Source organism: Hemiscyllium ocellatum, chromosome 16, assembly GCF_020745735.1.
Source record: "Hemiscyllium ocellatum isolate sHemOce1 chromosome 16, sHemOce1.pat.X.cur, whole genome shotgun sequence".
Taxonomy (NCBI): domain Eukaryota; kingdom Metazoa; phylum Chordata; class Chondrichthyes; order Orectolobiformes; family Hemiscylliidae; genus Hemiscyllium; species Hemiscyllium ocellatum.
Window position 1 is genome coordinate 32,814,310 of NC_083416.1, and position 21,000 is coordinate 32,835,309.

The 21,000-nt window shown below is 40.1% G+C and overlaps 1 protein-coding gene across 5 annotated transcripts in view; it reads left to right on the plus strand.

Annotated features, from left to right (window-relative positions):
• The window catches only part of ergic1 (endoplasmic reticulum-golgi intermediate compartment 1), a 131,968-nt gene that overhangs the window by 64,749 nt on the left and 46,219 nt on the right, over positions 1 to 21,000 (plus strand). For all 5 annotated transcript variants that reach the window (XR_009645541.1, XR_009645542.1, XM_060837112.1 and 2 more), the window contains exons 5-9: positions 693 to 817; positions 7,392 to 7,496; positions 9,240 to 9,300; positions 15,215 to 15,315; positions 19,782 to 19,904. Coding sequence is in view for 3 of the 5 variants with exons in the window: in XM_060837112.1 (XP_060693095.1) it covers positions 693 to 817; positions 7,392 to 7,496; positions 9,240 to 9,300; positions 15,215 to 15,315; positions 19,782 to 19,904 (515 nt within the window). In the remaining 2 variants the exon portion in view is untranslated. The remainder of the gene's footprint in view (positions 1 to 692; positions 818 to 7,391; positions 7,497 to 9,239; positions 9,301 to 15,214; positions 15,316 to 19,781; positions 19,905 to 21,000) is intronic.

Consider the following 21,000-nt stretch of genomic DNA (forward strand, 5'->3'; position numbering starts at 1 on the left):
GAGGACAGGATTAGGAGTTGCAGGCATCTAAGTCTCCTTAGGGCATATTTTGAACTTTAGTGTTCACATTCTCAAAAAAAAAGTAATCCCACGGCTGGAAAATGGCTCTTTTGTGCAAATAATTACTTTTGCGAGTCATTGGTAAGATCTTTGGGTCAAATTGCAAAGTTTGATTCTCAAAATAATCAGTCAACAATAGTCAGCCTACCACAGGCCTGAATTCAGTCTTGGTTTTGAGAACAAACAAAGAACAATACAGCATAGGAACAGGCCCTTCGGCCGTATAAGCTTGCACTGACACATTTTGTCCTTCCATACCAAAACTGTCTTCACTTGCAGGATCTGTGTCACTCTGCTCCCTTTCTATTTGTGTATTTGTCCAGGTGCTGCGTGAATGCTGGTGTTATGTTTGCTTCCACGACTTGCTCTGGCAGCACATTCTAGGCACTCCCCACCCTTTGTGTGAAAAACTTGCCCTGCGCATCTCTTTTAAATCTCTCTCTAATTAAATGCTGGTTATTTTAGGACCAGTTGAGTGGTCCTAAGCAACCAAAAGCAGATTTCAGAATTTCAAGTAGACAAATTGGTCAAAGCTGTTTTGAATTGCTTTAGAGTTTTCTTTTTAAAGTTTTTTTTAAAAGTCTTTTGAACAGCTTGCAATGTCTACTTATATGAAAACCTTATTTTTTCAGTTGTTGGATTAGACATCCAAGATGAAATGGGAAGACATGAAGTTGGCCATATTGATAACTCCATGAAACTTCCTCTAAATAATGGCCAAGGCTGTAGGTTTGAGGGACAGTTCAGCATTAATAAAGTAAGTTTGACATCAAGACATCTTTTATATAAAAATAACATTTGAAAGGCTTTTATGTATGTTTAAGAAATGTAAAGTTCATCTCTCAATGTAATCTTGAATGATGCAACAAAGGAAAAACAAGAACTTGTGACAAATGGTGATTTTCTGTATCTGGTATAGTAGGTAAATAATGTTACAAATGCTTCAGGAGCTTTGCTGGAAGATGGGAGGGGGAGAGTGTGTGTTAATTCTTTACTTTTTCCACGAGCTTTGCAATCATATTATAAATCAATGGCAAAGCCAGAAGAATACATTCAGGAATTAAAAGCCTGATTAGATTAAAGACAAAACCACTTATGTTTGAGTTACCCATGAGCTTTTCTGCTAGTTCAAGATTAAATTTGCCTGGATCAGGCTCTTTAAAAACTGGCCTGATCCCCAGATTGACCTTACGAGATTCCTCTGAGAGAACTGGTTCGGGAAGAGTTCTGAGTCAGGTTCACTGGACCCGGAAGGTTAACTCTGATTTCTCTCCAGCAATTTCTGTTTTTGTTTCTGGTTTTCAACATCTGTAGTTCTTTTGTTTTTATTTGATTTAGAAAGACTTTTGAGCTCAAAGCACGAGGCGATGTGTTTTTTCAAAGGTTTCCCAAATAATTAATTTACAATAAGACTGGCTTGTGTAAACTAAACAATTTAATGGCTCACTTGCATTATTTTATGCAGTATTTGTTCATTACAAGTCTAGTTGCTCACTAGCAGAAGCTAGGGTGTACATTAAAAATAATTATTTCTGGTGATAAACCAATGTTTCAGCTGTATTAATAATACTGCCCAGGTTAGCGCACCTAAATACATCAAGCATTACTTTTGATGAAAGGAGACTCCCAAATCCCACAGTGGTTAGCACTGCTGCCTCACAGTGCCAGGGACCCGGGTTCAATTCCCACCTCTGGCAACTGTCTGTATGGAGTTTGCACATTCTCCCCGTGTCTGTATGGGTTTCCTCCCACAGTCCAAAGATGTGCAGATTAGGTGAATTGGCCATGCTAAATTGCCCGTAGTATTAGGTGAAGGGGTAAATGTAGGGGAATGGGTCTGGGTGGGTTGCTCTTCGGAGGGTTGGTGTGGACTTGTTGGGCCAAAGGGCCTGTTTCCACACTGTAAGTAATCCAATCTAATTACCTTGGCTCACAGACGATTGCAAGTTGTTATCACGCAAATTAGTTTGGGTGGAAACTTTGAATTAAATTGTATTTGAACTAAACATGTTTTGATTATAGTTTCATGATTGCTTCCCAAATGGGATCTCACTCCCGGAGTGTATTACCAAATTTCATCTTTAAGAAAGATCAGCAAAGTTCATGTGGATGACTCAGATGTTTTTGTTTTATTTAAGAGAGGGAGCAAGGATGGGAGGTTTGTTCAGTTTAATACATGATCCCAAATTGTTCCAGAAGCAAAATATTTGCAATGAAATCAAAAATAAACTATGGATCCTGCGAAAAGGCTTTCTAAATTATTAGATTTTACTAAGTTTGTAGGAAATAATAAAATTATTTGAGATTGCCAAAAAAAAGATTGATTAAGTCCTGTAGGTAGGAAAAATAAAAGGAACCAAAGGGCTTCATAATTTTTTTTAAAAGGTTATTTACAAATAAAATCATGGTTTCAATAACTCCCTTTGACCAACCTTATATCATTCTTCCATTTAGTGGAATGATTATTTCGTTGGGAAGAATGTACACCTAGCTTTGTTTACTTCAGGGCCAAATAATAATTTCTTAAGCCAGACAATGTAAGATGTTACACTAAAGTAAAGGATGTATATGAACTGTACAGCTTTTTTCAACAGAATGACATTTTGTATAATCTTTCAGACGGAGATAGACTTACAAATATACTTACAAATTTGACTCATCACTAGTGAATCAACATTCTTTTGTTTTGTCGTATCTTACTTACAATCGCTGTTTCAGGTACAGCTCTACCACAAAGTATATTTTTTTTTGTACAGCCCTTGTGACTTGCATCACTTTTGTCGTGTATATTTAGTCATATGGTAGGAATCCTATTCTTTGTCTTGATTAAGTCAGTGAAGTTCAAGGTAAAGGTGATGTAACCTTCAGGTAACAATGAGTGATTCCAAAATAGCTTACTGTTTGGGAGTGGCAATTACTGACTCATCACTGATTTTTATGATGATAAGCCTCCATAAGTGATATGAGCTGGTAAATACAGATCTGAAACTGGAAGACAAGGCCATAAGATGTAGGAGTAGAAGTAGGTAATTTAACCTACTTTGCTATTCAGGAACATCGTGGCGATCTAATAACCCTCAACTCCACTTTCCTGCTTTTTTTCTTATAAACCTGATTCTTTTATTTAATTTTAAAATTGTCTCTCTCTGTATGGAATATACTTAATGAGTATATTAATATACTTACCATGAATATACTTACGAAGTATGAGTCTCTCAACAGCAGGCTGTGGTAAAGAATTCCATAGATATGCAACCTTCAGAGAAATTCTTCCTCAACTGGGTCTTAAATGTGTGACCTCATATTCTGTGATGATGTGCTGTGGTCCTAGACTCTCCCACAAGGGGAAATAACCTTTCTGCCTCTACTCTCTCTCATGTCCTCCAAGAGTCTTGAATGTTTCAACACGGTTGTCTCTTATTCTTCTCTTTTCCGATGAGAACAGACCCAATCCACACAACCTGTCCTCAAAAGACAGTTCCTCCATACCTGGTATAAGCCTAGTGAACTTTCTCTGGACTGTCTCCAATGCAAGTATATCTCTCCTTAATGAAGGGGCCTAAACTGTTCACATTATTCCAGCTGGTGGTCTGATTAGTTTTGTGTAAAGTTTTAGAAAAACCTTCAAACTTTTATACTCCATTCCCTTTGAAATAAAGGCCAACATTCCATTTACCTTGCCCATTACCTGCTGAACGTGGATGCTAGCTTTTCATGCACCAAGACTCCCAAATCCCTCTGTTCTACAGCTGTCGGCAGTCTTTCTGGATTCAATTAATATGAAGTTCCTTTATTTTTCCTGCCAAAGTGCAGAATCTCATGTTTCCTCTGTGTGTTCCATCTGCCATGTCTTTTGCCCACTCACTTAACCTCTGCAAACTCTGTCATCCCTGCCACTTGCCTTTCCACCTATGTTTGTGCCATCTGCAAGCTTAGCTATAGTATATTCACTTTCCTTATCCAAGTCAGTAATATATATTGTAAATAATTGTGGCCTTAGCACTGATTCTTGTGGCTCACCATTTAAAGGTTGCCATCCTGTCGTAATTGTACCAGCCTCCACCACTTCCTCTGGCGGCTCATTCCAAACACACACCACCCTCCACATAGAAAAAGTTGTCTCTTAGGTCCCTTTTAAATTTTTCCCATCTAATCCTAAACCTATGCCCTCTAATTCTGCACTCCCCCATCCCAGGGAAAAGGCTTTGCCTATTTTCCCTATCCATGTCCTTCATGATTTTGTAAACCCCTCTATAAGGTCACCCCTCAGCCTCTGATGCTACACGGAAAACAGCCCCAGCCTGTTCAGCCTCTCCCTATAGCTCAAACCCTCCAAACCTGGCAACATCTTTCTAAATCTTTTCTGAACCCTTTCAAGTTTCAGAACATTCTTCCAATAGAAGGGAGACCAGAACTGTGCACACTATTCCAAAAGTGGCCTAACCAATGTCCTATACAGCCACAATATGACTTCCCATACTCCATGCTTTGACCAATAAAGGAAAGCATACCCATGCCTTCTTCACTATTGTATCTACCTGAGACTCCACTTTCAAGGAGCTATGAACCTGCACTCCAAGGTCTCTGTGTTCAGGAACACTTCCCAGGACCTTACCATTAAGTTTATAAGTCATGCTCTGATTTGCCTTTCCAAAATGCAGCACCTCACACTTATCTAAATTAAACTGCATCTGCCACTCCTCAGCCCATTGGCCCATCTGGTCAAGATCCCATTGTGCCCTGAGGTAACCACCTTCGCTGTTCACTACACCTTCAATTTTGGTGTCATCTGCGAACTTACTAACTATACATCCTATGTTTACATCCAAATCATTTATGTAAATGACGAAAAACAGTGGATCCAGCACTGATCCTTGTGGCACACTGCTGGTCATAGGCCTCCAGTCTGAAAGGCAACCCTCCACCTCCACCATCTGTCTTCTACCTTCTAGCCAGTTCTGTATCCAAATGGCTAGTTCTCCCTGTATTCCATGAGATCTAACCTTGCTAACCAGTCTCTCATGGGAAACCTTGTTGAATGTCTTACTGAAGTCCTTAGTCCATTGTCCCCTTGTGTTAGCCTTCACCTTCTGAGGAAAAAGGCTCTCACTGTCCACCCTATCTAATCCTCTGATTTATCTTATACATCTTGATTAAGTCGCCTCTCAATCTTCTTCTCTCCAATGAAAACAGCCTCAGTTCCCTCAGCCTTTTCTCGTAAGACCGACCTTCCATACCAAGCAGCATTCTAGTAAGTCTCCTCTGAACCCTTTTCAATGCTTCCACATCCTTCCTATAATGAGGTGATCAAAACTATACGCAATACTCCAGGTGCGGCCTTACCAGTGTCTTGTACAGCTGAAGCATGACCTCGTGGCTCCAAAGTCCAATCCTCCTACCAATAAATGCCAAAACACCATATGTATGCTGTCTTAACAGACATATCAACCTGGGTGGCAACTTTCAGGGATTTATGCAGCTGGACACCAAGATCTCTTTGTTCATCTACACTTACTTCTTGCGAAGTGAACTACCTCACACTTTTCTGCATTAAACTCCATTTGCCATTTCTCAGTCCAGCTCTGCATATTATCTATGTCCCTCTGTAACCACAACATCCTTTTGCATTATCCACAACTGTGCCTACCTTAGTGTCACCTGCAAATTTACTAACCAATCCTTCTACGCCCACATCCAGATCCATCATAAAAATGGCAAACAGCAGTAGCCCCAAACCAATCCTTGCAGCACACCATTGGTAAATGAGCTCCATCTGTGTTCTTTCAGCCAGCCAATTTCTGATCCAAACTGCTAAATCACCTTCAGTCCCGAAACTCTGTATTTTGTGTTTCTAACAGCATTTTTGATTTATGTTTTTACTTAATTTTATTTTGAATATTAATATATTAAAGAGAAATTTCAATGAAAGTTGAAGCATACTGTATACTCTTTTTTGATTTAAAATGATTTAGTTTGATTAAAAGTTGTCTGAAGTACAACAGCCCAGGTTTTGTGTTAATGATGACAGTAGGGCCAACAGTGTTCACTGATATTATCAGGTAATTCTGTGCTTGTACAGGTTGGAGTTTAGAATGAGGGGCAACTTCATTGAAACACAGGATTCTAAGGGGACTTGACGGGGTAGATGCAGCAATGTTTCTCCATCTGGGAAAGCCTAAGTCCAGAGGCCTTCAGAATAAGACTTGCATATTTATACAGAGAAGAGGATTTCTTCTCTGAAGGTAGTGAATCTGTGGAATTCTTTGGCACTGAGGGCTGTTGAGGCTAGCTCATGGAAATATAATAAAGGTTGAGATAGAAATCTTTAATCAGTAAGAAAATGAAGTCTTACAGGGAAAAGGCAAATAAATGGATATGGGGATTGTCAAATCAGCCATGACCTTATTGTGTGTGGAACAGATTTAATGGGCTGAATGGCTACTACTGTTTCTACATCATACGGTGTTATGGTTTTCTGATGTCTGCATACATGCATGGACATATGGAAGTTGTTGTTGGGGATAACTTGGTCTCTATCAAGTGCATTGTAGGAATTCTTGCTGTTTGATTTGTACTGTAACATAGGATTTAGGAGCAGAAGTAGGCCATTTGTCCTTTGAGGCAAACGTGAAGACTGCAGATGCTGGAAACCAGAGTTTAGATCAGAGTGGTGCTGGAAAACCATAGACGGTCAGGCAGCATCTGAGGAACAGGAACATTCGTCCTTTGAGCCTAGTCCACCATTCACTCAGATCATGGCTGATCTGGTTGTGGACTCAGCTTCTTGACTGCACCCTACAACTTTTGATTCTCATGTCTATCAAAAATCTAACACTGTCTTGACTTAATTTAAAAGCCCAGTCTTAGCTATGTTCTGGGGTAGATGAGCAATGGCATAAGTTTTGGGCGACTTGCTCAGTCGCTGTAACTAAGATGTTAGGGCTCGTGTGCATTCAGGAGCAAATAATTCTTTAATTGACAAGTATTTTTGGAGAGTCTGTCTGATTTTTGAAAATTTAATTTTATGTTGGAGTTTCATTCTTCAGAGGTTAATGAATGTTGAAGCTATAACATATCAAAATAATCTATCGTTCTGTCTATTATGAGCAGCTGTCTGATATTTCAGTGGCAAGTGCTGTTTCTTTGGTGCTAACCATGAAATCTGAGCCAAAAACTTTACTTGGATTTAAATATGACATTTTCTACTCTCCACTCCACCCTTGTGTTAAGCATTCTGTATTTCTGTCCAAGTATTTATTTTCATTTGGGCATTAGGTGGAAGTCGAGGGTTAATTTGTACTTAGCTAAGCCAATAAATATATCTTTAATAGGTTCCAGGCAATTTCCATGTATCCACACACAGTGCCACCGCACAACCAGATAATCCAGACATGACTCATGTGATTAACAAGCTGACATTTGGTGAAATAATAGAGGTGAGTAATTCTTCTCCCTTCAAATCAATGCAATTCTCAAAGCCTGATTAAAACCCTGCCCAACGAGAGTGTTCCTCTTTCATCATATTTAATTGTCAGTATAAATGATGTTTAGTAGCTCTTGATTTTTTTTTAAAGTCTGAAACTCAGATGTCTGATTTTGTAATATTTCGACGCTCATACTTTGCTGATAGATGATAAATTTGAATCATTTGTGTATCTTTTCTCAAGGCAGTTGTTATGATCACATTCCTGTCGTTCAATCTGAACAACTTGCTTTTTTATAACTTATCAAATTGGACATGCTAGGCTTCTTAATATGAATAAGTCAGCCACCTTCATTTATAACTTTTAAAACTTCCTATGATATATTTTTCTCAACATTTTTTTGTACCTCAATTCTTCACAGACCTTTGTTTCGCTTTAAATTATTCTGGCTGAAATAAAATGATCTCGGACAGGAACAAACTACATAGTAAAATTACTGTGACTGCCATTTTGTCTGTTCAATATTTCTCCTTTGCATAGGGTTAAACACTATGTCATGTTTAATACTTCAGACATTGCTGGTGGATATTGTTCCCTGTGGTGGATGTAATCCATTTATGTGCAAGGTGTTACAATTTGGAAGAAATTACAAGGAACGTAATTTAAAGTTGTTAAACCAGAAAGGAGAGAAATGGAAGGAGCTGCGCCATTAATTGTAACATAATTAGTGGGGAAGCCTGATCCTTGACTCTATTTCTGGAGCAGAGTCTGAACCCTGGTTCAGGTTCTTTCCTCCAAGTCCAGTGATGGGGAAAGTTCAAGTTCCAAACCAACAAGGGATGGTGAATGGAGCAAAGTGTCTGATGGGGAGGGAAGGAGAGGACAGTGCAGCCCTCTCTGATACTCAGAGTGTTCAGAAGATATTTGTTTCTCTCTTAGACTCCCTCAACCTTGCTGTAGTTGCTCCATATACTGAAGCCTAGAAAGTTTGATCAGTCCCACAAATGAACCTAGTTGGACACAGAGAACCCTGAAATCTGAGGCTTTCCAGTTTCCCAAATTTCAAATGCCAACTGGCCTCCTCGAATGGATTGGCCCTCTGCCCTTCACCCCACCTCAGTAACATCTGGAAGTCGGCAGATTGGAGCTGACTTCTTGCTGTGCTTGGAATAATTGTCCACTTAAGACTCCTACTCTCAACCAAATCCTACCACTCTTCCATATGAACCATCCCTCCCCATGGCTCTCCTCACCTTCACTATACGCCTATGAGTGGCATGGTGGCTTAGTGGTTAGCACTGCGGCCTTGCAGCACCAGGCACTAGACAGATAGTCACCCATTCTCCCTCTGTCTGCTTGGGTTTCCTCCAGGTGCTCTGATTTCCTCCCACAGTCCAAAGATGTGTAGATTAGATAGATTGGCTGTGCTAAATTGCCCCTAGTGTTCAGGGATGTGCAGGTTAGATGGATTAGCTGTAGGAAATGCAGCATTTCTGGGATGGGGTGGGTGAGTAAGCTGCTCTTCGGCACGTTGTTGTGCTCGTGATGGGCCGAATGGCCTGCTTTGACACTAGGAATTCTATTGTTCTGTACCATGATATTTGCAGTCTGTTATTATGACTTGATTTAAGGAGAATAATATCCTGTGCACTGTCAGTTACTCAAGGTAAATATGATGTTATATTAATCGTGAAGAAATGATTTCTGAAGCCAAGCCTAAATTATTTGAAAGTTACTCTTGTTTAATTTCTTTAGGTTAGAAATGTTCAAGGTGCTTTTAATGCCTTAGCTGGAACAGATAAACTTAGTTCAAATGGTAAGTACCCTCCATGATTTGACTTTTACAGATTCTGTTTAAATGTTTGATTATCACTTTTTTATCTTATACATTTTACTGAATGGAAACTATGATGAGGAAATTACATGTAAAAGAATAATGGTGTTGTGGTCTCGTTTACAAGATGATTTGAAATATAATTGAAATGTGAGTTTTGAATTGTATGGAAAGTTCAGTTGAAGTCCCTTGCTTCTATAAGTAGTGCTACGTGCCTGTCATTCATTAAAAGAGGCTGGAAATCAGGATTAAAAATTGTCGAGAAACTATTCCTCTGTTCCAGGCCAGTCATTAGGTTTGCTGTTTCTGTACAGCATCTAATTTTATTCTGGAAAGGCAACTGAAAGTAGCCAACTGCTCACGAGAGGAGAGAATATTGAAACAAAATCTGCAAATACCTGTACATTTTTGATTCCATCAAATATAAAATCCAGCCATTACTGACAAGTGATAACAGGATGAACAATATTTTAAGCAGTCTGGTTAGCTGTGTTATCATTTGTATTTAAAATAGTTGCTGGTTCTGTATTTAACAAGAATAAGAACTGATGTCTCAGGTCACATTTGGCAAACTTTCTTTCTAAGAGGAGATGTACTTGGGAAGGATAGAATCATTACTAGCTGTTGTCTTAGAAAATGGCAGCAGAAGTTTTGAATTGAAATTATTGAGGAGAGTGTTAAGTCTGGAAGTCTGTAAAGTGCCTAAGTGATAGATGTGGTATTGTTCCTCATCCTTGTGTTGAGCTTCATTGGAACTGTGTTGAAGGCTGATGCCAGAGAGGTTAAAGAATGAATGTAGCAGACAAAATGAGTGATGACTAGAACACTGAGTTGACACTGTAGATTGAGTGGATGTGTTCTGTACAGCGATTTCCCTCATCTGGAGTTGATCTCTCCTTTCCAGAGGAGGCCACATTGTAAACAGCAAATGAAGGATACTACATTGACAGAAGTGCAAGTAAATTGCTCTTTCATTTGGAATGCATGTTGGTGCCTGGTAGAGGAAAGAAATCAGAGGGATTGCATCTCGAAATATGGAAAGGGATGTTGGTGTTATTAAGGAATGGCTTGGGGTGTGGTGAGCAAACTATCTGTTTAGAATACTGAATAGGTGGAAAGGGGTAGATGTGCTTTTTTTCAGTGCAATCATGTTAAAAGTAGTAGAAGTGATGGGGAAAGATCCATTGAATGTGAAGTTTGGCAGATAGAAGGTGTGGATAAAGGGATCCCTGACATATTTCAGAGAGAGAAGAGATGTGGTTTGAGGAGAAGTGCGATAAATGCAATGGATGTATACACTGACAGGCTCTGTTAACCATTGTGTTTGAGGGTGAAGGACTTAAGTTGTGGGATGGGGAAAATTCTCAATTGAGGTAAAAAAACATGAGATGAACTGTTTTGAATCATTAAAATCTGGTAGATTGTGAAAAGAAGCCTTTTGGCCCATTGAGTCTTCACATCGGCCCTCTGAAGAACATTGAATCCAGACCCAGCTGCCCCATTCTATCCCCATTACCATATATTTACCATGGCTAATCCACTCAACTGCATAATCATGGTCACAGTGGGGCAACTTAGCATGGCCAATCCGCCTAGCCTGAACATCTTTGCACTGTGGAAGGAAACTGGAGCACCCGGAGAAAACCTACGCAGACACTGGGAGAATGTGCAAACTCCACACAGACATTCAGTGGAATTGACCCCAGGTTCACTGAACCATCATGTGCCCAGGAAAGTGATGATACCAGAGCAGATGAGGCAGATGGAGAAAACGGGAGAATGGCATGGAGTGATTTATCGAAAATGAGGTAGGAGGGAGGACATTCAACATAGCTGTGGAGGTTATTTGACTAATACACCTTATATTGGTTGATCGTCTGTCACCCAGAAATAGTGACAGAGACATCAAGGAAGGGAAGGGAAAAGTCGGAGTTGGACCATGTGAATATAATGGTAGGCTGGAAATTGAAATCAAAGGGCTGCGATTTTCCCATTTTAGGATGAGAGCAGGATGTTATTGTGATCCAGTTGTGAGTGTACTGGAGAAAGAGCCTGAGTTGGTCTGGACCAAAGATGCTCCATGTGTCACTCAAACCAGCATGCAGACTTAGTATCCAAATGTGTTCACAAGGCTGCCACTTTTTGCTTGGACAAAGTGGGAAGAATCATCGGAGAAGTTGTCCACTATGACCATAGGAATTGGGAGCAGGAGATAAATCATTCAGTTCCCTGAAATCTGCTGCACTATTCAGTAAGATCAAGGCTGATCTGTTTGTGTTTTTGAATTCCACATTGCCATCTATCTCTGTCTAACCAGAATCTATACACATCTGTCTTAAAAATATTTAATGATTCTGCCTCCACTATCTTCTGAGGCAGAGTTTGAAACTCATGCATCCACCTGAGAGAAAACATTTCTCCTAATCTCTGTCAGCAAAGGGCAATCCATCATTTTAAAGCAGTGCCCCTAGTTCTCATCCACAAAAGAAAGCATCCTTTCCACATCTGCCTTGTCAAAACCATTCAGGATATTCAAACAAGTCTCCCTTCACTCTTCTAAATTCCAGTGGGGGGGAAAAAACACGGTCTATTCATCTCTCCACTCACTCCAGGTATCAGTCTAGTAAACCAGCTTAGCCAGAGGAGGGATGGGGACTGGGTGGATCTCTGTTCAAGGAAGAATTGCAGAATTCTTGCGCTGACCCAGTGGGATGATCATGGTGAAAAAGCAGTGATTATGGCCTGGAGGCTGCTATTGTGGTGGAGTACACTGGAAGAGTCTTGGATATTGGCCAGAATTAACTGGACAGGAGGAATATGATAGCTATAATAGGAAGAAATCAGTTTGATCTCAGGCTTTAATGTTATTTCTCTTCTCACAGATGCCACCGGACTTGCTGAGGATATATGTATATATACTGAGCCATTTTCTATTTTGATCCCAGCCTGGCCGTTCTGAAATGGCTGCATTTAATTAAGGCTGTCTATATTTATGAATGCTTTCAGATGGTTGCACCTGCCTGTAAACACTGTCGATTGAATACAGTCATCGCTACAAATATCTCAGATTATTTTTGTCTCATTTTAATCCTTTTCAATTCCTCCTTTTTCCTCTGCACCTCTCCCTTCCTTTAAACAGATCCCGAGGCTTACATCTACCCTCATCATTCTTTTTCATAGAAGATTCTTGCATGAGCCACAGACTTCTCTGTGTTAGCAAAAAGAAACATGACTTTTTTTACTTTTAAGACTATGATAGGAAGAATTATTTTTCTCTAAGAGGACTGTGAGGCTTTGGAGCTCTCTTTCTCAGAGATTCGTGGAAGCTGGGTCAGAGCTATATAATCTTGTTCATCAAGAATCTATCGGGGTAGGTAGGAATGTGCAAAAATCATAGTTGAGGCCGCAGTTGGGTCAGCTATGATATTATCAACTGCCAGAGTAGGCCTGAGGGGTTGAAAAGCCTATTTGTACTCCTAATTCCTATAAGCTGACAGTGAACTTGTTCCCATAGGTAGAAACAGAACATTAGCATTTTTTCCCCCTCCTGGTATGAGTTGTTCAGTTTCCCGAAGGTAGCACATTCAAACCATGCACTTCTCCAATTTCACCTGACAGCCAGTTTGTGTAAATCAAATTGTGATTTAATAGACTTGGAACGGTCTAGTTGGACCAGAAATTAAGCCATCTGTGCAGGTATTTCAAATATTTTGTTGATGGTCCCACTGGCTGATTAACAAGTTGCAGGGTATGGTTAGTTTGAGATGATGAAAATCAGCCAAATGTGGCTGGCTGGCCCATATTGTCCATAGCTGTCATGATCTGCATATACGGCTACAAGTCTGCTGACGACACCACCGTAGAAGGACAGATATCTAACAACGGCGAGTTTAAAATACAGAAGGGAGATTGAGGGTTTGGTGACATGGTGCAATGGGAACAAACTCTCTTCAATGTCAGCAAAACTAAAGAACTGATCTTTGACTTTATTAATAAAGGAGGAGAACATCCCCATCTACATCAACGGAACTGAGGTCGAGAGGGTGGAGAGTGTCAAGTTCCTTGAAGAGATGATAACCGTCAACCTGTCCTGGACTTCCCATGTGGATGCAATGGTCAAGAATGCACAACAATGCCTCCTCTTCCTCAGGCGGCTCAGGAAATTTGCCACATCCATAAGGAATCTCACCAACCTCCACAGATGCACAATTGAAAGCACACTGTCCGGGTACATAATGACCTGGTATGGCAACTGCACTGCCCAGGATAATAGGAAACAACAGAGGGTGGTGTGCGCAGCCGAGGCCATCATGAAACCTAACCTTCCATCCATGGTCTCCATCTACTTCATGCCGTAGCAAGGCTGCCAATATCATCAAAGACACTTCACACCCTGGTAATGATCTCCTATAGCCTCTTCAGTTAGACTCCAAATACAGAAGCCTGAACATACGCACTAGTGGGTTCAAGAAACCACTTCTTCCTGGCTGTTGTTAAGCCATTGAATGGACTCTCTAGCCTCAAATAATGCTGATCTTGCTGAAGCTGATCCCTCTTGTATGGCCTGTGCAATGTTACCTGTATGCCTCCATCTAAATCTTGTTTCTGTACATCCTTGCTTACTGTGATGTACCTGTACTGTTTGTAAAGAAAGCTTTTCACTGTAATTCTGTACGCGTGACAATAAATAAATCAAACAGTCAGTATACTGTTGTTGAATAGTTCATGCCACTGGGCTACTAAGTACAGATGTTCAAAATTGTATTTCCAATGAATTAGCATGTTGACCTGTGTCCTAATTAAGAGAGTAGTGATTCAGTTTTCCAAATAGTTTTATGCACAAATAATTGAAGATGAAGTCTGCTGATTGGTTACACCAATAATGACATAATGATCAATCTGGGAGTCACTCATACTATTGAGATGAAATGACATTGACTGTTCGGGTGTGACAGTCACAAGAAGGTAAACTAAGAAAATAGACTATTACCTGTACACTTAAATCGTATTTTGTTATTTTCACAAAACTGCAAGATTTGTTGGAATGTCATGTGCAAATGATGATCATTTACTTGGAGATTGCTATTCCTCGTCTCTTGAACAAACAACTCAAACTCTTAATTACCTTTTTAAATAATAAGTTGCAAAACCCAAAATAAGGACCACAATTTGATTCACGTCTGGAATCAGAGGTTTAGTTAATTGTTTTTGCACTATGAATAGCCTGTATATTATCGACATATAATGATTTAAACTATAGGAAAATGGGAATGGAAGTAGGCAATTGAGCCTGTTGAATCTGACCTATTTAACATGATCATGGTTGATTGAACACTTCAATGTCTTATTGCCCCCATTCCCGTAACCCTGAACACCACTGGTAATTTGAAATCTATCAATCCCTATCTTAAACATACTCAAAGATTGAGCCTCCACGTCCCAGTGTGGTAAAGAATTCCAAAGGTTGGGAACCCTCTGAATAAATTAATTTCTCCCTATCTCCAATCTAAGGGGCATGGCCCTTTTTTAAAAAAAATTATGTTTCTTGGTTTTGAATCCCCACACCTGGAGAAATGTCTTACTTCCCTTTTACCCAGTTTGAGTATTTTGTAAGTTTCAATGCAATCACCAGTCATTCTTCAAAATTTGAGGGATTATGGCCCAGTTTGAATCGAATCTCTCTTCATAAGACAGTCTTGCCGTCCTGGGAACAAGACTGGGTGAGAACCTGGTTGTACTCCTTCTGTGGCTGTAAAATCTTTGTTCTGATGAGGAGAACAAAACCTCACCCAATACTCCAGACATAGTCCTAGCCAAGCTCTTGTACAAGGATTCGAGTCAAAAAGTCTTTGATATGTCGCAATGTAACTGTTTGAATTTCATTTATTTTGCACAGCTCTAGCATCACATGACTATGTACTGAAGATCGTCCCCACAGTATATGAAGATTTAAAGGAAAAGCAACGCTTTTCCTATCAGTACACAGTGGCACAAAAGGTAAGGTGAAGAAGTTATAATTGTGATTTTATGAAAGAAGTATGTGCTCCCATTCAACTTTAATTAAAATTGATGTGGAATAAATACTGCTCACAAGAGGGCTGTCAAAACAAGTTACATCCTTTATTATTGTTCTATCCCCCATATTCTACTTTCTTTTCTCATTAAAATTTCCATTTTACATGACCAGTCTGTTTTTCATACAAAGCGATGTTTATTTGTACATCTTGAGATTTGAAAGTAATTAACTAGGCTTATGTCCAGAATAATAGAGCTGAGAGTGAGAGGTCTGATCTTGAAGACCTATTATATCTTAGCTTTAATATCCTCTCTAAGGTTCAGCTTGACATTTAAGCTTCTGTAACATTATCGGAGAATTCTCTTCACTCTCCCACAAAACCAGATTTTTGTATGTGATAGCACTGTGGTGTGCACAAGAGGGTTACTGCATGTGCCTACAAATTGTTCATGCGAATTCACACTAACTGAGCAATTAGAGTCTACTCGCCCACCAATTAGTACTCTCCACTAATGCAGAATAATGTTGCTTTACTATTGCATTGCTTTTCTTGCAACTTATCCCGATGTGAGCAAGACGTAAAGCAATGACACAATGGCTGAATTTTTCTGGCCACTGAGCAACATGAGTAACAGCGAGTTAGTTGGGAAAATATTGTGAGTTAAGAAAAATAATTTCTTGAGTTCAAGAAATTAAAATCTGATTTGCTTTTTCCATATAAAGTTTGAATGGCGAAAAGAGAATCTTGTTTAGCAGTGAAAGACTTTTGTGTCTCATCATTGGCAAATCTTGCCTTGTTTATATACGGTTTCTGATCGTCCCATGAATGGAGAGAATGACAAAAAATCCCCATATGAGAATCAAAGCAGGTACCTGAATGTTCCAGCTTGCCATTTGTTTCTCCAGGCCTCCTCCCTAGACTGCAGTCTGCAGTATCTCAGGTTATGCTGTATGGACTGTGAGTGCCTGTATTCACCCATCTATGGAAGTAACCAGCAGATATGCACCTGCCTCACCACATCTCCATGGCACCAGTTGGAATACAGTTCTCCACTTCATTATGTCACTTTGGAGTGCACTAAGACTTACATTGCAATGTTATGCCAGGCCACTTGGTGTGCAGGACAGAGACCAATTTCATGTATCCGAGCATCTCAGGACTCTGCTTTCTGTCTTAGCATTCACTCTGATTTGGATGCTCACAGCATCTCTGCCTCGTCTTTCTTTGATACCTTATTCAGAACTTACAGGCTCACAGCACTTTTGCATTTTCTTGCCTTTTAATGCTTAAAACCAAGCCAGGCAGTTTGTCATAGTTGTCAAGCGAGTAGAAATCATGCTCTTGGTGTAACACCATCAGCTTATACTGCAAGTACACTGTATGTGTGTCAGCCAAATGGTGAATTGAAGGGCATGATTTGATGGAAGGGAGTGGGGAGGCAATGATGTGAGGATGTGTGGTAGCCGAGAATTGATGAGGTCAACAGGGACTGTAAGGAAGGAAGGGATGTGAAGTTTGAGGCCCCCTGGATTAACAGGCTGTGTCTGCAACAACCAGGTTGCCGTCTGTTGTCATCTGAATCGGATGTGTGCAATGGAAATGGCAAATGGCTGCTGCCACACATGGAGAGGGTGGACTAAGTATTCTTTTAAAATCCGTCTGAGCACATTAACTTGTGAACAATGTGCAGCCCTTTGAGGGCAATTACATTAATTAGGCACTTACACAGCACAGATTAAAGATACCTGTAATCATAATACGTGACATGTGAAACACAGGTAGTGTCCAATTGTATGAGATGCAAGTCCTGGCCACAAGTAGTCTTGACCACATTATTGGTTTTGCAGATTAATCACCGACATCTGTGAAACAGATATAAATCACAGTCATTTTAAAAGTGGGCTATTGGCTACAAGCGGAAAGAAACTCCATGATCTCATAAACTGCACAAGGATGTGGAACTAATTTCCTCTGCCTTGGACTGTATCTGTCAGCTTACTCTTGATGTGGATGAGTTGTCGTTACTGTTGCTTTGATACAACAAAACTGCAGAGAAATAGAGGAGCAGATTCTCCAGCAAGCTGGGAACCAGCAGAAACCTCAAGAGCCAGCTATCTCAGAATTGTGCCATCTGCTGGAATGGAAGCTGTGACCTGAAGGGGGTGGCTATCCAGGTGACTTCCAAGGTGACAGCTGCACTACATATTTATATGAGTAGCTGCTTCCAAAATCCTCGAGGCCCTGTATGGAATTTTTCAATTGTCCGTTTACAGATGTATCAGAGGCTGTTACTGCTGCTATTTGTGCCAGTTGACATTGACATCTTGTTGATGAGGGTAGTGCTCTGGCCCAGGCAGAATGCTTTGTCTCCCAGGCACTATGGACTCTATGCATACTGTGGTGAGGGTGCCATAAAATAACTTAGCAGCCTTCATCAACAGAAAAGATTTCCATTCCATCAATACGCAATCTCCAATCATTGGTACTACATCCCAGAAGTCTACACCAGAAGCTGCCCTCTGTGACTACGGTGGCTGACTCCATTTCACAAGCCCCTGATTGAGGCTGGAGGAAGTTACAGTGCAGTTTACTCTTCCACCAAGGCCATGATGGAGCAGGTGGTACGCTTCCTAAAGATGAGTTGCTGCTGCTTGGACCACTTTGGTGGAGCCTTTCAGTGTATTGCAGAGAGAGTGTGCTGCTTGATCCTTGAGTGTTGCATTCTGGATAACCAGATGCTGAAGAGCTGGCAGAGCAGCAGCAGTGGTCTTCTGAGCAGGAAAATGAAGACATTGAGCAGGATGAAAATCACCCTCTGCATGATAGTGATACAATGTCACTGGACTGAATTGACACCCAGTTCCAGTAGATAATATTTGGGTGTAGTCATCACTCATTGATTATAAAATCAATGCTATAAGAAAGGCAATCAGTGCCTGTTTATTCCCAGAAACAAATGCAGATTTTTTTCTGTTTTTTTTTCCTTTATTGAACATACGAAAAGTAACAGCTTGAAGGTTTTTCAACATATGACACTCTCACAATCAACAATGACAAGATGTTATGACATGTTGGGTGTTAGGGATAGAGGAGCACTCCGTTTAGGCTGGGTTCTAACATGGAATGGTGATAAGAATTTGTTGCCTGTGTAGTTTAATTTTTGTAGCTGCAGTTCATTGGAACTGATCAGTTGATCAGTCAGCTGATGTGAGTAGCTATTCATTTACAAATGTTTCTGCTGTTTACATTGAAGTGCCACCGTACCACCTATGTTCCTTCAGAAGCTGTTCTATCATGATTCCATCCCACTCTGTGGTCAGTGATTAACCTGTTGCACGGTTGGGCTTTATATGAGGTGCTGGCAGCAGAAATCATGGATGGTCCTAGCAGAGTCATAGAAGTCTACAGCATGAAAACAAGCCCTTCAGCCCAACTTGTCCATGCTGCCCAGTTTTCACAATTTAAACTAGTCCCATTTGCCTGGGTTTAGTCTATACCCCTCCTATCCCATCCATGTACCTGCCTAAACGTTTCTTAAATAACAAAATTGTACTCACTTCCTGCATTACCTCTGACAGCCAGTTCTAGACACTCACCAATCTCTTAAAAAAATGTCCCTTTGGACCCTTTTGTATCTCTCTCCTCTCACTTTAAACCTATGTCCTCTAGTTTCCCCTACAATGGGGATAAGCTGTCTGCTATCTACCTTATCTATGTCTCTCATGATTTTCTGATGAAGGACTTAAGTCCAAAACATTCTCCTGCTCCTTGGATGCTGCCTGACCTGATGTGCTTTTCCAACACTACACTCTCATCTCCAGCATCTGCAGTCCTCACTTTCCTCCCCTCATGATTTTGTACACATCTATAAGGTCATCCCTCAGTCTCCTGCGTTTCAAGAAAAAAAGTCCCAGCCTATCAAACCTCATAACACAAACTTTCCAGTCCAAATAGTATTCTAGTAAATCTTTTCTGCACTTTTTCTAGTATAATAATATCTTTTCGACAGTAGGGCGACCAGAAATGCATTCAGTACTCCAAATGTGGCCACTAGTTCTGTCCATGGGAGTACGCAATAGCACAAGGACAGTGCAAACATAATGAGATGAGCAGTGGATAATTGCGTGAGATAACTTGCCAGTGCTCACAAAGAGAAGCCTTCCATGAAGTTCCTCAAAATTGATACTTGGGCTAGAACCATACTCTAGTTCTGTACTTTACATAGACTAAAACAACAACAGTATTTCTAACTCATTTTATAAGACACATCATCGAGAATTTTGTACAGAGTGATAAATTGCTATATAAAGTTCAAAAAATCCTTGCCCCTTTTGTATATCTAATAATTGAAATAAAAATGAGAATCTTTACCATGCAGCAATATTGAACTGAATTTCAATAGCCTTTGCCAAAATTTGACTAATGCTTAGTCGTTGTGCATTACAGGAATATGTGGCATATAGTCACACGGGCCGTATTATACCTGCCATCTGGTTCCGATATGACCTTAGCCCAATCACTGTCAAATACATTGAACGGCAACAGCCATTATACAGGTTTATTACAACAGTGAGTAAACATTTGTTAATTATGATGCTATGAATGCTTGTTAGTACAACATACAGTATCAAAGTATGTAACATAATATAAAAGCAATTATGGCAAAGTTTTTAAAGTTAACATTCTGATAGTGTGTGTTTTTCTTCCAGTGACTTTGTTATTGATTGGTCTTGATTGGGAACATCAGATTAATTGCACTTTTCAATTAATGAACTATGTATGGATATTTCAAAATTTTCCGGTGTGCTAATGGTTATTCTGTGGGTTAATTATTAGTGGTGGTTTTCCAGTGCAGCATTTAAGGACTTAAATATGGGTATTTTAAGATTCTTAGTATGGATTTTTCTCCAGCTTTATGACTGACTGACTCATTGTTTTTGGGATCCTTTTACCCCAGTTTGTTTTCAAAGCTGCATAGAAAGCCATTCTAAATTTTCAGATTTCTCATTGGGTACAGTGAATTGTGGATAATAGAATCAAGCAAGAGACTCTGTAAAATTGGCATCTTGCACTTTGATACTTGAATAATTTGAAGCACAGAAACACACCCTTTGGTCCAATTTGTCCATGCTGGCCAGATAGCAAAATTAATCCAGACCCATTTGCCAGCATTTGGCCCATATCTTCTAACGCCTTCATGTTCATGTACAGGTGCCCTTTAAATGTTGTAATTTTACCAGGTTCCACCACTTCCTCTGGCTGCTCATTCCATACTCTCACCACATGTGAACAAGTTGATCCTTCGATCCCTTTTAAATATTTTCCCCCTCACCTTAAACCTATGCTGTCTGCTTTTGGACTTCCACACCCTGAGGAAAAGACCTTGTTGATTTACCCTGTCTATGCCCGTCATGATTTTCTAAACCCACATCATGTCACCCCTGAGCCTCCAATTCTCCAGGGAAAATAGCTCCAGCTTGTTCAGCCTCTCCCTTTAGCTCAAATCCTCCAACCCTGGCAACATTCTTCTAAATCTTTCCTGCACCCTTCCAAGTTTAACAACATCTTTCCTATAGGAGGGAGACCAGAACTGAACACCATATTCAAAAAGTTGCCTAACTTCTCATCTAACTAAGCTATAACTATATCTTTCAGCGATTATTTC